We start from the raw sequence: 15,370 nt of genomic DNA, 5'->3' as shown, positions 1-15,370 counted from the left end.
GTTAAGCAGGGTTCTGAGGTTACCAGCAGACAGTGGCAATGAGGTCAGGCAACCCTTGAATCCTTTTGTTTTGTTTTGTTTCATTTTTGGCTGTGGCACGCAGCTTGTGGGATCTTAGTTCCCAACCAGGGACTGAACCCGGGCCCTCGGCAGTGAAATCACAGAGTCCTAACCACTGGAACGCTGGGGAATTCCCAACCCTTGAATTCTTTTTTTTTTAAATTAATTTTTATTGGAGTATAGTTGCCTTCCAACCCTTGAATGCTTTACACCACTGTCTACATTATCTTTAACATATTAGTGCCAAGATTCCTTCCCATAATATTCTCCTTATGTCATCAGAACTACAGGATCTGTAGCTCTTTAAATTTAGGGCAATAACTTGGAAGGGAGTAGAGAATGGACTTGAGGACACGGGGAGGGGGAAGGGTAAGCTGGGACGAAGTGAGAGAGTGGCATGGACTTATATACACTACCAAACGTAAAACAGATAGCTAGTGGGAAGCAGCCGCATAGCACAGGGAGATCAGCTCGGTGCTTTGTGACCACCTAGCGGGGTGGGATAGGGAGGGTGGGAGAGAGGGAGACGCAAGAGGGAAGAGATATGGGGATATATGTATACGTATAGCTGATTCACTTTGTTATAAAGCAGAAACTAACACACCATTGTAAAGCAATTATACTCCAATAAAGATGTTTAAAAAATAATAATAATTTGGAACAGAGAATTCCTAAATTCACTTCAAACTTATTACTCATAAAGTCTTAATCAAATTACCCCAATTCTTTTATCTCTTTTTCCTAGGCAGTAAGAGATATGAATTTATTCCTGTTATTATTTTATTGCGAGGTAGAGATAATAGATGTGAACTCTTTAGAGGAAAGCAGTACCCGTCTTATAACAATAAACTCATCAACTGTGATGTCTTGTTTTCCTAACTCACCAGTCTTTCCCTTTCTTTGTCCTTTTTGTGCCCCCTGCAGTTTAAACAGTGCTTGGTGAGTAGCGAGCACACAATAAAGAACACTGAATAAAAGACAGATACATAAAGTCAGAATATTTGAGCAAAACGCACATCCGGTGCCAATATAAGATTCCTTGGTGGTTTTCTCTTTAACCCCCTGTCCACTGTGGGGTGAAATTTGCCAGACTCCATTCCAACCGCCCCCCTCCAACTTCCTTCTGCAAACATGCCCAGGATTCAGTCTTGAGTGCTCTAATCCAGAGGAAAATGACTTATTTTAAAAAGCAGTAAAAACACCACATTCCTTTGGCACAGGATGAAGACCAGCTCAGCTTTTCAGCCGTTGATCTTTGTCTATTGTTCTCCAAACAGTAAACCACTATTTCCACACCGACAGATTGCAGGCTGCAGTTCTGTCCGAGTCCTGGGCTCCTCATGAATATGAACTGAAGGGCTCTGACCCAGAAAGTGGTAGGTAATCTCGGGGAGGGGGCAGGGGGGAGACAGGTAAGGAAGAAAAACAGGCCTGATGTAATTCTACACTCTTGAAATCTCCTGCAGGTTCTGAGCAGGGTAACATGGGGTCTTGGAAATGTGGAAGCTGCCTGAGTAGTCTGCTGATTCCTCTTGCACTTTGGAGTATAATTGTAAACATATTATTGTATTTCCCCAATGGGCAAGCTTCCTATGCATCCAGCAATAAACTCACCAACTACGTCTGGTATTTTGAAGGAATCTGTTTCTCAGGTATTATGGTAAGTGTGACTTTGGAGACTTGGGATTGCAGAAGGGGGAGTTTTTACTAAGCATGAACTTGTTCCTAGTGAAAATGATGAATCATGGAAAAATCATTCTTCTAATCCTTGGTTTGGGTTTGGAAGATGGAGGGGGGTGAAAAGGCAGGTAGTCCATGAGGACTTGGAGGGTAGCTTTGTTTTCAGTCAGCTGCTTATTTATGTAGCTCCAGCAATGCAGGAAATTAGTCCTAATGAAAGTTGGTGGGACACTGGCCTATAGAAATATTATATCCTCATGAAAGCTGTGTGTCCACTAATGCTATTTAATCTCCAGTGGCATTGCTCTTTCCTAGAAAGGATTTTCTGTCTGTACTCAGGATTTCTCTAGCTTGGAGTGGTATTAAGACAGTGGGAAAAGCAGAGATTTGAAGATTCAGACAAACTTGAGTTCCAGTCTAAGCGCTGTCATTTGTGTCATGAGACTTTAAAGCAAGTTACTCAATGTCTCTGGGTGGGTGTTGATGAAAACTAAATCAAAGTATGCACAGTAAGAATCCATGGATGTTTTTCCGATGACTTTGTGCTCTTTAAAAACAAACTGATAGTAAATCATGTTGGCAACTCAGAGGAAAAGAAGTTTTTCCTGATCATATCATTTCTAAAAAAAAAAAAAAACACACTGTGCACGGTAAGCTTTCTATACCAACAAGAATGCAAAAAAAAAAAAAAGAAAGAAAATCCATTATAATCTATCTCTACATCTTTGTGGGTGTTTAATTATTATAACATTTGAATAAATATGTTGGAAAGCAGTTTCATTTATTTGTCATTTTGCACGTTAAATTAATAAACTTTGAAATATGAATACACAGTGCTGCTGAAGGTGCTATGTGCTAGGTACATAATGACTGTTGGTGGTGGTACTATAAATAAATGCAAGCCTTTGGGAGACATTTTTCATATGATATATTAAGATCCATGAAAATGCTTATGTCTTTTGACTTGGTAATCCTAAACCTGAGCATACATTCTGAGGAAATAATCCAGAATAAGGAAAGAAATTTATACATAGATGTTTGTGGCAGCATTATTTATAATAGCAAAAAACTAGAAGCATCCTAGCATAGGCATGGCAAAATAGATTATGGTCCATTCACTTTATAAAGGATGAAAATTGTAGTTATGAACATGTAGTAACATGGAAAACACATGTTATTTTATATTAAGTGAAAAAAGATATAACAAAATTGTGAATACATTATGATTGAAATTATGTAAAATATACACATGTTGGAGTACATACTTAAAAACATGTGAGAGTAGTGGTATTTTGGGTAATTTTCCTCCATTATTCTTGAGCCCTCTGTATTGCAGCTATATTTTACAACAAAAAGGGAGAGAAGTTTCTCTTTAAACACGGGCTATGCCTGTGTTTCTCCTTTGGCACAGGACTCTAGGATCTAGGTCTAATTATTTCTAACAATATTGTAATGAGGCTGGTTACTGCACCTGGTTTATTGTGGCTTATCTTGTCATTGTTTCTCTCAATATATAATTGTACTAAGTGGAAGATTTGCAAGACATTACTAAAGTTAAACCAGAATCTCTTTAAAATTGTGTTAATTAATGGTGTTGAAAGGAGGAGAATGTAGGACTGTTTGCTTATATTCCATGTAAAATTTAAAACTGTAAAAAGAACCTATTCTCTAGTTTTCACTGTCTAGGAATTCTTGAAAAATATTCTTTCAAGATCAAATCCTTTTTGGAGAAAGGAGAGGAATATAGATAAATAACTAAATGGATAGATAAATAAATCATGGCTGAAGGAATTTGGAAACTGGAAATATTCACTACAAGGAGTAAAATAACAATGAACTCAACTACAAGATTCAGTACTGAACAATAGAAGGAAAGGATAGGTGGAGAATTTGCCAGAAGCAATTCACAGTCCATACCTGCCCAAACCAAGGACTATAATCTTGGGTTGACCAAAAAGATAGTTCGGGTTTTTCTGTACCTGAACGAACTTTTTGGCCAACCCAATAGTAAAGAAATCCATGTTCTTTCTGGAACTTGAGCCCTTTCTCTAAGATACCAAGAAAGGGAAGTAGAATACACTGAATTCTCCCAGTTTGTTGGCTTCATACAGACAAAACCCACTGGAAAATCTGAATCTAAGATGATCTGAATACTCGGGGACATTGAATTTACTTTACTTTGGATTAAGAGATTTAGTTTCAGAGTAACCATACCTTTCACCTGGATTCCCAGAGGGCAGTAAAAAGAAAGAGGCTGGCAAATGGCAAAGTCTGGTGAATGGTTTTCCTTTGTCCTCCACAACTGAGTCAGTGAGAAGTGCACGCTTGCTGCAGAGGGTGGTATTCTCATGTCCATACCATTTGCCCCTCCTTAATCATTAACTTTTGATAACTGATAACTATAATAACAGCTAACATTTATCAATCACATGTTATGAATCAAGCACACTATTCAAAATTTTACGTACAATAGCTCATAACAACCCAAAGAGGTGAGTTCTCGGCACCATTTTGTAGGAAAGGACTCTGGAGTGCATACAGTTATTAAGTGGCAGAACCGGGATTTGAACCCAGAGCTACCTGATCCCAGAGTCTATGCTCTGAAGCACTGTGCTCTGATTCTGAGCATGAATGCAAACTAGTATTCCATTTCTGATATCTTTTCTCTTCCCTACTATAGATGCTTATAGTAGCAGCAATTCTTCTTGTACTGGAGAATGATAACAACTATAAATGTTGCCAGAGTGAAAACTGCAGCAAAAAATACATGGTAAGAACAATAGTGTTTTGAGGATGGTTGAGTGTGCTCTGGCTTTCTTTCCTCTCACTTGGGGACGTGAAAATATTGACACTATTGTACCCTCTCCATCATCCTTTCAGTTCAGAGCCCAAGAGTTTCCTCCAAATATTATCTATTTTGTCTACCGTTTTCCTCCACTTTTGTTCTACTGATATTCTTCTAGCAATTCAATATTTAAAGATACGTGAAATTAGAAAATAAGATTACCTTTTCCTAACTGGGTTTCTGTGAGTCTATTTTTTCCCTTATCAACTTTATTGAAGACTAATTTACATATAATAGATGCCATCCATTAAAAGTGTAAAATTCCATGAGTTTTGACAGTTAACTCTACCCATGAAACTAGCATCATAGTCAAGATATGGAACATTTTCATCACCCCCAAGAGATAATCGTTGATCTCTTTTTGTCATTATAGATTAGTTTGTATTTTATATAAATAGAATCATACAGTATTGGTCTTCTGTATCTGGCTTCTTTCACACAGCATTAGATTTATCTCAGAGTTGGGTATATATGATGTACATTTTTAAAGCTAGAACTTTAAAGATAATTAAAATAGAGTGAAGAGAGAACAATACAACCACATTTTCTAAGCCTATGCTCAACACATAGGCACTGGGTTCCTGTATTTCCACCATCATCCACCTCCCCCTCCTCCTGTCATCATCATTTATTCATATTTGCATAGCACTTCATAGTTTGTTCACATTTACCCAATGAATTATATCATTGCTACTCCTGCTTTATAGATGAGTCACCTGTGACTCAAAGAGAATATGATTCATTAACTAGGAGGAGCTTTGCCAGAGGTCTGGGAGGCATTCTTTGCGGCAGTGGTTCCACATGTTGTCTGCACATTGCAATGATCTGGGAGCTTGGCCTTAGAATCCCACCCCCAGAGACTCTGACTTAGTTGGTCCGAGGTGCAATTGCATTTAAATATGCGGCCAAGATGGTATGGCTTACTTTAGTTGACTGTTGCTTTTGGAAGATTAAATTCGTTGTTTAATTCACCATTGTGCCCCTAGTGGGGAAGAATTAGAAGACCAAAATACTCTCCCTCTGTGTGTGTGTGTGTGTGTGTGTGTGTGTGTGAGTCTACTTTCTTAACCAATTGAATCAAACATCCCCCAGTAACTGTTGGTATTATACTACAGAAAAGCTTTCAAAATGGTCTAGGTGAAGCAATGGATTCAGGTAAATTTTAACCTATGTACTCAGGGAATTTCTAGAAAAGAAATGTTTGTACCCTTAAGTATCTAATAAAAATCCATGTGTTCAATTTGCCTTAACTCATGATTAGCATCTCCAGCACAAATGGATGCTAGAAATAACGTAGAGTCTGGACACTGTCATAGTCAACATTGGATGAGATGACTGGCATCTCAGTGGAAAGAGCAGGAGGAAGGGAGAGAGGATTCCCTGGATTTTCTGCTTGGTTCTTTCAAAGTATGCTCTAGGATAGGGGTCCTAACTGATATGCCCCCAGATGCCAAATACCTGATGACAGTGAAATATGTAGACATTAGAGCAAATTTTCTATTTAAGGAAGAAAAGGAGCTGCTACTCAGGTCCAGCCAATTGCTACCACTACAATATTGGGCAATAATTCTCTATTTTCAATAGGAAGTAGAAATATGGAGTTTTAAGTAAAACTTCACAACTATAAAATGTTGGCAATTAATTCTCATTTAAACTAAGTAAAACACATCTTGCAGGCCAAATTTGAGTCTGCACCAGTTTGTAACTTCTGAAGCTCTGGAATGGAAATTTAGGTCATCTAAGATTCATTTTGCAGAGGAGAAAAAAAGTTTCCTCCACCCTCTTTGGGTCCCTGGTTGGGTCTGAAAATTAATCTGATGACAGGTTAACATGAGAAAAGCAAACAAATTTTATTGAATTTTTACATATACATGTGTGATTTCACAAGAGAATGAAGACCCCGAAGATGTGACTAGAGCAGGAAGCATCTAAACTTTTTAGATAAAGAAATAATAACTTTGTGAAGAATTAACAAGACAGAGAGATTTGGGTTAGGGATAGAAAAAGGTGAAGAAGTAACTAGGAAAATAAGGTTTAGTTAAACAACATTTATTTATACAGAGTTCTTGGCCCCAAATTTTAGTCTCTGGTAATAAGAATGTCTTCCTTCCTCCAGGTGCAGGGAGGGTATCTTTCACCTGGGCGTTTTATGACCTGTTTCAGGGAAGAAGGGTGAGAAGGTCGGGGAGGTTAGAGTGAACTTCCCGCTTCTGCCATTTCCACAAACTCCTTCGGCTTAAGATATTAATATGCCAAGATGCCATGTTTTGGAGCAGCACGAACTGAACCCCATTCCTCTGTGGTGTCGTCTCTTCTGCCAACATTCTGTGGGCACTGGAAAACAAATACTGGCCAAATAAGGGCACTTGAAATAATAGATAATATTTTGATTATGCTTTTCACTTTTCAAATAATTTTTATATGCATTGTATCCTTTAATTTTTGAAACAGCCCTATTATGTAGGCGCTGTAACCATCTACATCATCTACGTTTTACGGACAATGACACTGTGACTCAGAGAGATTCTTATTCCCACTTTATTTTGAGGCTTACTTCGATTGTGCAATTGTATCCACTCATTAGATTGTAATTTATACATGTATACATACATATATATATATTATGCTATGGTTGTAAATTCACCAAATGGAGAAATTCTTCACTGATCTTTCCAGCAAACTGCTTAAGGCCATTTGGTAAATAAGGAGCTCAATCTTTTGAAAACGTCCTTCTTCCTTTTTCAAAGATGACATTAGCGAATAGGTAAATATTTTTTACAAAGTATAACTAACAGAAATCTACTGTAAAAAAAAACTATTTATCTCATCCCATGACAAGGCAAAACTCTATTAATAATCAATATGAAAACATAACTTGAAAGAGCTTTCCGTCATATGTGAAGTTGCCAATGAGATTACTAGTATCAAATAGGAAAAAAGCATAATTGTTCTTTACTTCTTTGTGTTTTTAAAATACTTTTTTTCTGATTTTCCATAATGATCATGTATTGATGTTACATTTATAAAATAACTCCAGCAAAGAAATATAATTTGATATAAACTTTGTTCCAAAACTTGCAGGTTTTTTGTTCTTTTTCTGGTCTCAGCTTTTGAATTTATCAACTGGCCACTGCATGTTTCTGTTTGGCCATCCTACTCTCACTGGAAATCGACATTTTTTAAACTAAATTAAATTTTCTCCCAAGCAATACTGCTTTTCTTGGCATCGCTATTTCTGTCTCCTTTTCACTCAAGTCCCAAACTCTGGAATTTTTTTCAGCCCATCTCCAGCTACTCATTTCCTCCTCAATGTCTTTTTGTCCAGTGCGTGTCTTTGTTGCCACAACTTGACGTTTTCTCCACATGGAATTCTTATCTGGGGGCTCTCTCACTTCTGGCTGGTGAGCCCCACTGCCGGAGTAATTTTCCAAAATCATTTATTGGTTCATGTCACTTCCTTGCTCAAAAATTAATTCCATGGCTTGTTAGAAAAAGAGCTATTCCAGGTCTAAGGCAGCATAAATTCAAACTGATCTTGGGACATCTTGTGCGAGGAAGCAAGGAAGTGTTCAAAGAATGATAGGGGTATATTGAAGGGTACAGGAATTGACTTGAAGGGATGTTCCCACTGGTCATATTTGAACCATTTGAGCATCGAAAGGAATAATAACAATTATGAGTTATAACATAATGAATTAGAAAATCCATGCGTCCACAATATTACAGAAAGAGAGGGGCAGAGGAGAGAAACGGGAAATAAAAGTTCTTCTGTACAGAAAAATGATAACTTACAAATGCAGGAGAAATGAAAAATTAGAAAAGCAGTACATTACAACCGCTTATTGTGATAATCGGTGATCAGTGAACATGAGGGTCATCAGTAGATGCTAAATCCACCTGTTGACATGTCTTTAGGGAACAAGATATGACACAGTCTCAAAGTATTACCTCACAAATGCCTTCCTAATAGCAAAGTAGAAAATGGACATTTATAGATCTGAAGGACACCACTTTAACCAAGAGATCAAATTTAGCATCATCAGTAGCAGTGAGAGGCCCATAATGTACCCACGCCAATCACATGTTCTTGCCAAAGTGTTTAATCCAAGTCCAATTGTGAGGAAACAATCAGAAAAGCCCTGAATGTGGGACTTTCTACAAGACAACTGGCTGGGATTCTTTAAAAACAATTTAATATCCTGAAAGAAAAAAGGCAGCAAGACTAGTGTAGATTAAAGGAAACCAAAGAGATGTAACCTTGTGCCTATACCTTCATTGGATCCTGTACAAAAAAAGAAAAACCATTGCAGAATAATAGAATATCTTTATTCTTGGGACGTAAGTGCTGGTGCGTTTAGGGGTGAGATATCCCAATGTCTGCAACCTACTTTCAAATGGTTAAGTGACAAAAATGTAAATAAATATATGTGTTTGTCAATGTACATATACATACCGAGAGAGAGGGAGAGAGAGCAAGCAAAAATGGTAGCATAGTCACAAAAGTTGAGTCTAAGAAAGAGGTACTATACTTTCAACTTTTTTGTAGACATGAAAAAAAATTTTAATCAAAGGCTGTGGGAGAAAAATCCACTTACTCTGAAGGATGAAGTCCAGTCTCCTTGATCCGGCATCCAAGGCCACCTTCTGCCTGGATCTCCCAAGTTACACTCACGTTATAAGTGATATAAGGGCTGGATTGTGTCTTATCAGCCCTGCTTTCTCAGTTTTAGCACCATGCCAAGCTTCTCCCCTCTACTCATCTGTAGGAATCCCTTTTAGATCAGATCAATCTACTTAGTCTCACAACTTAGCTTGTATGGATCTGTCGGTGAACATTGCTCATTCTTTCTACTCAAATGAAAATACCCACCTCCCCTTCAATCCCATGCTCACTTGAGTATAAACATGACCATCTAGGCTAACACATGATATTTTTCCACATATTCCTGTGTGCGAACATATTCAAATATCATCTTCATAAGAGAAAAACAAGGATCATAGCTTTTGATTCTTAGAGAATCCACCCTACCTAGAAAATAACGTCTTCAATAAAGAAGTATAGATTGATTGATCACATCCTTTCATTGCATTTATGTATGAGTTGATCATTATTTCGATATCAAAGCTCCAGAAAAAAAGGGGAGAAATTTAGTAAATTAACTAATTTTCTCTATGGAATGCCAAAGAAAAAAATCATTTAAAAACTTATTTTTAAGATCAAGTGGGTTTGGATTAAATGTTTCCTTTTTTTCTGTGGACATTTGTTATTACACAGGCTGCAGTAGGCTTGGATGACTAGGGGAAGTTACCTATCTGATCCCTTAGTCACAATATCCCCTTGTCTCATTCTATGGCACTAACCTCCTTCTATGTTTAATTTAGACACTGCTGTCGATGATCTTTTCTGCCCTTGGAATTGCTTTCTCTGGATACTGCCTGGTCATATCTGCTTTGGGCCTTCTTCAGGGCCCTTACTGCCGCACCCTTGATGGCTGGGAGTACGCCTTTGAAGGCACTGCAGGACGGTAAGGAATAATTCCCTGATTTGGGAGGAGGTCTGAAAGTCAGAAACACCTGGCTGCATACCCATACTCATTTTCCATGATCACTTAGCGGTTCTGTGTCTACCTTAGTCCAAAATGTTCCTAATAGTTTGCTAATGTCCAGACCAATTTGTTCCTACACTGAACTCTGTTTAGATCTTTTTTCCTCCAGTCTTTTAATGTCACATGCATTCACTATTTTAAGGCTGTCGTGGACATTTCTGAATGAAAGGCATGTTTCTGCCGTACTGCAGAACGGGGCTTCGTCGTTATTGGGGTCTGGTAATTGCTGGAGCTTGGGGCTTGGGTGGCTCTGGGAAGTCAGTCTTGTTTTGTGGCCAGGCTGGACATGGAGTCTGTTACAGATGTGAAAGGGCTTGGCTGGGAGAGAATCACAGTGCCGTTGGATGGTGCTATCCGGAGCTATACCATTAGGGGCCACACGGAGGTAGAACCAGGCAAGGTGGGCAGCCAAGTGAGATCCAGGGACATGAGTAGGTGCAGGAGTTTGTGGAAGGAGCCAAGAGCTTATGGGGCATGTACTGAACAAGAGTCCTAGGGGTAGCCTTGCTCCGAAGGCTGGTAGTTCAGTCAAGCGTTGAAGGACCCAGTCCTGGATCACAGAATGCCTCACACTGGCATTGTGCTGGCTCATGGCCCTACCAGCTCGGGAGGGAGCAGGGCCCAGACAGAGATACAAGAAGATCTACTCAATCTCTCCCTGTCTTGTACTGCACAGACAATTCCAATGGAATAAAATGAGGGAGTGTCGGTACCATTCCCTGGGGAAGTTACACTTTCTTCTCAAATCCCCATGGCTGGCTCTATTGTTCAAAGCCCACATCCATTTGGAGCTTTACCTGCTCACCTCAGCCTGCACAGCACAACTGCTTCTGTGCCCATAGCTGCCTTTATTCTAAAGTGTCTACCCCATGCTGTGAGCAGAGCTCTCCCTCAGGTCAGGAGAACCTAGAAAATTACTTCAGGTCTTTCTGAACACTTGGAGGAGACACTCCTTTGGGATTGAAAGGGCTCAGGAAAGGGGACCCTAATGTAGAAAGTCCCACTGGGTACAAAGAGTCGTTCTTTATGCCACCAGCTTTTCCCCACCCCCAAAACAAGTAAGCCTCCAATTTCAATGCAGGAATCTCAGGCTGCCCACATGCCTCTTCATTCCTCCTTTAAAGTTGCCCTAGATATTTGTATTCACCTGATTCCGTGTTTAGAGGTGAAAAATTGGAGGCCATGAAGGGAAGCTAAGTTTCTGGGCCCCTAAAGAAGTTTCCAAGGCTTGGTGAACGCAAGGTGGAACAGCTGTTAATGTTGAACAAATCAGCTGAAAATTGCCCAAATCACCTTTTCATATGTACATTTATTCAACAAATATTTATTAAGCACCTACTATGTCCCTGCCTTGGATTAGGTGCTAGCCAATCAAAGATAAATTACACAGGTTCACTTCCCTCTAGAAACTCACACAGATTTGACAGAACGTTCTGCTGAGATGGAAGCCTTAGAATGAACATCGCCCTTAGAGCACAGAGCTTCAGTGCTTGTAGATCTGGGTTGAAGTCTCCCGTCTCCTACTTACAAACTGTATGGCCTTAGACAAATATCTGGATATCTCTGAGCCTCTGTACACTGGAGATAATAATCATTCCTACCTCACAGAACTGAAAATTAAACAGAAGTAAAGCACAGCTTAGATTTAATAAATTCTCGACATGCCAGATTTTATTATTAAAATCATTACTTTGCATAACCTTCTATACCACATGATGGTCTTCCATCTGCCAAGTTGACAGCAAGTTCAGCCATGAAGTTCAGCCACTGGCATGGTGACCAGCGAGGATCCTGCATCAGTTTCATTTAAGAGCATTTGTTGATCTTTGCAATGCCCCAGGCACTGCCTTAGGCCTTAGACATGGCCATTTAGAGATGCATAAATCCCAACAGAGTTCTCACAGTACACTGTGTAGTGAGGAACTAGATACACAGATACAGCTATAGACAGAATTATAACATAACGAAGTACATGTTTTGTTAGAACGGTGTATAGAAATTGTGGAGAGAATGAGTATCAGGGCAAATTTCTCTATTCCTTCCAGACCCTGATAGTGCATTTATGACTCATTCCGTTGATACAAGAAGAATAAATAGGACTGTATCCTAGGAGAAAAAGAGAAATCCTGCAAGGCATCTTGCTTTAAAGTGTTGGATGATCTGTGCAGAGTATATACTGGGAACAGTCTAGAGTAAGGATCTTGAAGGGATTAGCTTCCCTGGTGTCAGAGACTGAGTTAGGAGTAGGAGGGTGTAGGAAGTGGGTCCAGGGAAATGATAACAGGAAATTACATCTGTATTGTGCTTTATAGGTTCCAAAGCATTTTTACATACGTCTCATCAAATATTCACAATAACCCTAGGGTTAGATATTTTATACCCATTGTCCAGATCAAAGAGGTAAAATCCCTGGCCAAGATCCTACAGATCCAGGAGTTCTGCCTCCATATTCAGTGCTGTTTACCCCTTGAGACCTAAGGTCCATTAACAATACCAAGAAATTCTCAGAGTGCCTCTGAATGTCCCAGAGCATAGAGAATAAGAAATAAAGAAAGGGAGGAAAGAGAGAGTTAAGGACCACTTGGCTGGCACCAAGGTTGCTTGAATCGCTGTTTTGAAAAAAGACATCTTGCTATCAACAAGATATTTACAAACAGCTCTGCCCTGTAACTGGGCTTGATTGTTTTTGTGGGCGGGATTTTTTTTTTTTTTGAGGAGACCAGTTTTTAATTTCGATTTAGTTCAACAAAGAGAGTGTCACTCTTGGAGAAATGCTAATGGCCATAGCTGACCTGGAAGTGGGCAAAAGACAGGATAATTCAGCATGGTTTTAAGACTATCTTAAACGTGGAGGTGGTTTAATTCTCAAAATCCTGTGCTACGCTAGACTGATTAAACCATTCAGTCTTTTGCTTTTCCACCTCATAATCTCAATCTTTTTAAGAGCTGCAGAACACACAGTGGACCCCAGACCAGCAGCATCAACATCACCTGGGAACATAGAAACCCAAAGTCTCCACCCCATCCAGACCTTCTGAATCTGAAACTCTAGGCTGGGACCCAGCAATCTGCATTTTCACAAGCTTTCCAGATAATCTTGATGTGTGCTCGAATTTGAGAACCATTGTTCTAAAAGGCTTTGGGACAGAGTCTAAGAATAAGAGCATCATTTCTCTTTGCTCTTTTACCACCTGTGTGATTTTATATCCAGCGCTAGCTCAGCCCTGTCCCTGATAGCGTAGGCTAACTCTGGACTCCTGGGAAATGGGCAATCTCTACCTCTCTTGGTACTGACACGTGAGGCCTTTCATTGCTGTTGAACTCTTCAGTATGCATCTTGCCTCCTAAGTGAATTAGAATTGTCTGAGGCAGGTACCATGTTCCTAATAAGCATAGCCCTGTGCTGTGCATACTGTGTGTTCAATTGTGTATCTGAATAATTTTATATATTCATTCACATATAATAATATTGTTTTTTAATCATATATCAGTATCTTAATTTCCCAGACATATGAAAACTTGTAGCCTTCTTCCTTGGACCAAGTCTTTAGGCGTGGCCATGCATCATGTTGACCATTTCCTTCGTCTCTCTCAGTTTCCTTACAGATTCTAGCGTATGGATTCAGTGCCTGGAACCAGCACATGTAGTGGAGTGGAACATCATCTTATTTTCTATTCTCATAGCTCTCAGTGGTCTTCAAGTGATTGTCTGCCTCATCAGAGTAGTCATCCAGTTGTCCAAGATACTGTGTGGAACCTATTCAGTCATCATCCAGGTAACAGAACCCCACTGGCACCTGTACCTCCTCCATTTTACCCCCACTGGCCAGGACTCAATGGATCTTGTTGGAAGGATTTTAGAATTCCATCATTTTCTTTCTATTCCTACTGCCCTCATGTTTACTCAACCTCTAATACCTCAATTTTTCTAATATTCCAATGTGTCTGTTGGCTTATCTAAATGGATTGAATCGATGGAATAACTATAAAATCACATTCCATGTTGTATGGTGAAAACACCACAGGTGTTTTAAATGAGCAATGTTTCTATGTAGAAATAACTCAAAGCTCAAAGAAATCTTACCATTTATTGAGAATGTCCCTGTTCATAAAATAGTCGAAGGCTCACAACCTAATCCCAGTGATATAATTTCTCTTTTGAATGCTGCTACATTCAAATAATCCTTTTTTATATTGAGTCATTAGTGAGTGGTTTTGAAGAAGAGAAATATGTCTTTATCCTATTGAAACCACTTCTGCTTCATCTGCTAAAATATTAACGTTAATTTAATTATGGTGGAAACTGCTCAACCTATCCATCAAGTCCAGAGTAAAGAGAAATCACGAATGAGACATCTTGTATCTTGTTTAACAACATATAATGTATAATACCTTTCCTAGTAGTTTCAAATAGATATTTTCCTATTCTATCATGTTTTGCCTATAAACTCTAAGTTTAAGTTGCTACTTGGATTATGGATTATGAATCAAGTTTACTTACTTTGTTTTTCTTTCTTTCTTTCTTTCTTTTTTTATAGCCTGGAATCATTTGAATAAGAACAAGAATGTTTTTCTTTATCAAGATATGGTCATCTACCTTGTGTCTATTGTTTGGACTTGAGGGCCATATTCAGATGATGGCTTTTTTCTCCAGTTGGTATTTATTGTCCTCACCGGAAGTGCCTTCCATTTAGAATTTTTTTCTAAAGCTATATGTGTCAGGATCTTCAGAAATGTTCATACCCTTTGATCAAATAAATCCAATTTCTATAACCTATCCTATGAAAATAAATAAGAATACGAGATAAAACTTTATGCAACTACATATATTTGAAAATTATTTAATATTCTGGAAAATTAGAAATACCCAGAAAGTCTAACTTTAGGGGAAGGATTAAATAAAGCATGGTACGTTAGTTGTAATATTATGTAAAATGATGATTTAAAGATTATGAGTAGTACTATGTGAAAAAGCAGATTACAAATTGATGTTTACAGTATAAGCGTAACTATCCAAAACAAACAGAACAAAACCAAATAACCAAAATACAGGATAAAAACTAAATCTAGATGGATTTACACAAAAATGTCAGCTGTGGTTGATTTGGGTCCTAGGTGACCATTCCTACTTGTCTATATTTTCCAAGTTTTCTTTATTATGTTTTACTATTAAAATACT

At 38.6% G+C, this 15,370-nt stretch overlaps 1 protein-coding gene and 1 long non-coding RNA gene across 6 annotated transcripts in view; one reads left to right on the top strand and one right to left on the bottom strand.

Moving 5' to 3' along the window:
- The first annotated feature begins 1,389 nt into the window (after nucleotides 1-1,389).
- Nucleotides 1,390-15,090, top strand: TM4SF18 (transmembrane 4 L six family member 18). 2 transcript variants are annotated; one of them, XM_060011402.1, is made up of 6 exons: nucleotides 1,390-1,436; nucleotides 1,527-1,720; nucleotides 4,421-4,510; nucleotides 9,968-10,110; nucleotides 13,787-13,967; nucleotides 14,730-15,090. In XM_060011402.1, exons 2-6 carry the CDS (start codon nucleotides 1,544-1,546, stop codon nucleotides 14,742-14,744), a joined length of 606 nt encoding a protein of 201 aa, XP_059867385.1. In that variant the 5' UTR covers nucleotides 1,390-1,436; nucleotides 1,527-1,543; the 3' UTR covers nucleotides 14,745-15,090. The 2 variants fall into 2 exon arrangements, with proteins under 2 accessions (XP_059867385.1, XP_059867384.1); XM_060011401.1 differs by having other exon boundaries at nucleotides 13,787-15,090.
- The window catches only part of LOC138414059 (uncharacterized), a 51,337-nt gene continuing 42,431 nt past the window's right edge, over nucleotides 6,465-15,370 (bottom strand). For all 4 annotated transcript variants that reach the window (XR_011246454.1, XR_011246453.1, XR_011246452.1 and 1 more), the window contains one exon: nucleotides 6,465-6,919. This is a non-coding gene — a long non-coding RNA (uncharacterized lncRNA). The remainder of the gene's footprint in view (nucleotides 6,920-15,370) is intronic.

The sequence above is a fragment of the Delphinus delphis genome, chromosome 4 (assembly GCF_949987515.2).
Source record: "Delphinus delphis chromosome 4, mDelDel1.2, whole genome shotgun sequence".
Taxonomy (NCBI): Eukaryota; Metazoa; Chordata; class Mammalia; order Artiodactyla; family Delphinidae; genus Delphinus; species Delphinus delphis.
This window is presented reverse-complemented; position numbering and strand designations above follow the sequence as displayed.

Coding starts and splice junctions, on each gene's coding strand:
- TM4SF18 (XM_060011401.1), top strand. CDS start 1,544: ATGGGGTCTTGGAAATGTGGAAGCTGCCTGAGTAGTCTGCTGATTCCT. Junction 4,511..9,967: donor ACTGCAGCAAAAAATACATG/GTAAGAACAATA, acceptor TGTTTAATTTAG/ACACTGCTGTCGATGATCTT. Junction 10,111..13,786: donor TTTGAAGGCACTGCAGGACG/GTAAGGAATAAT, acceptor CGTCTCTCTCAG/TTTCCTTACAGATTCTAGCG.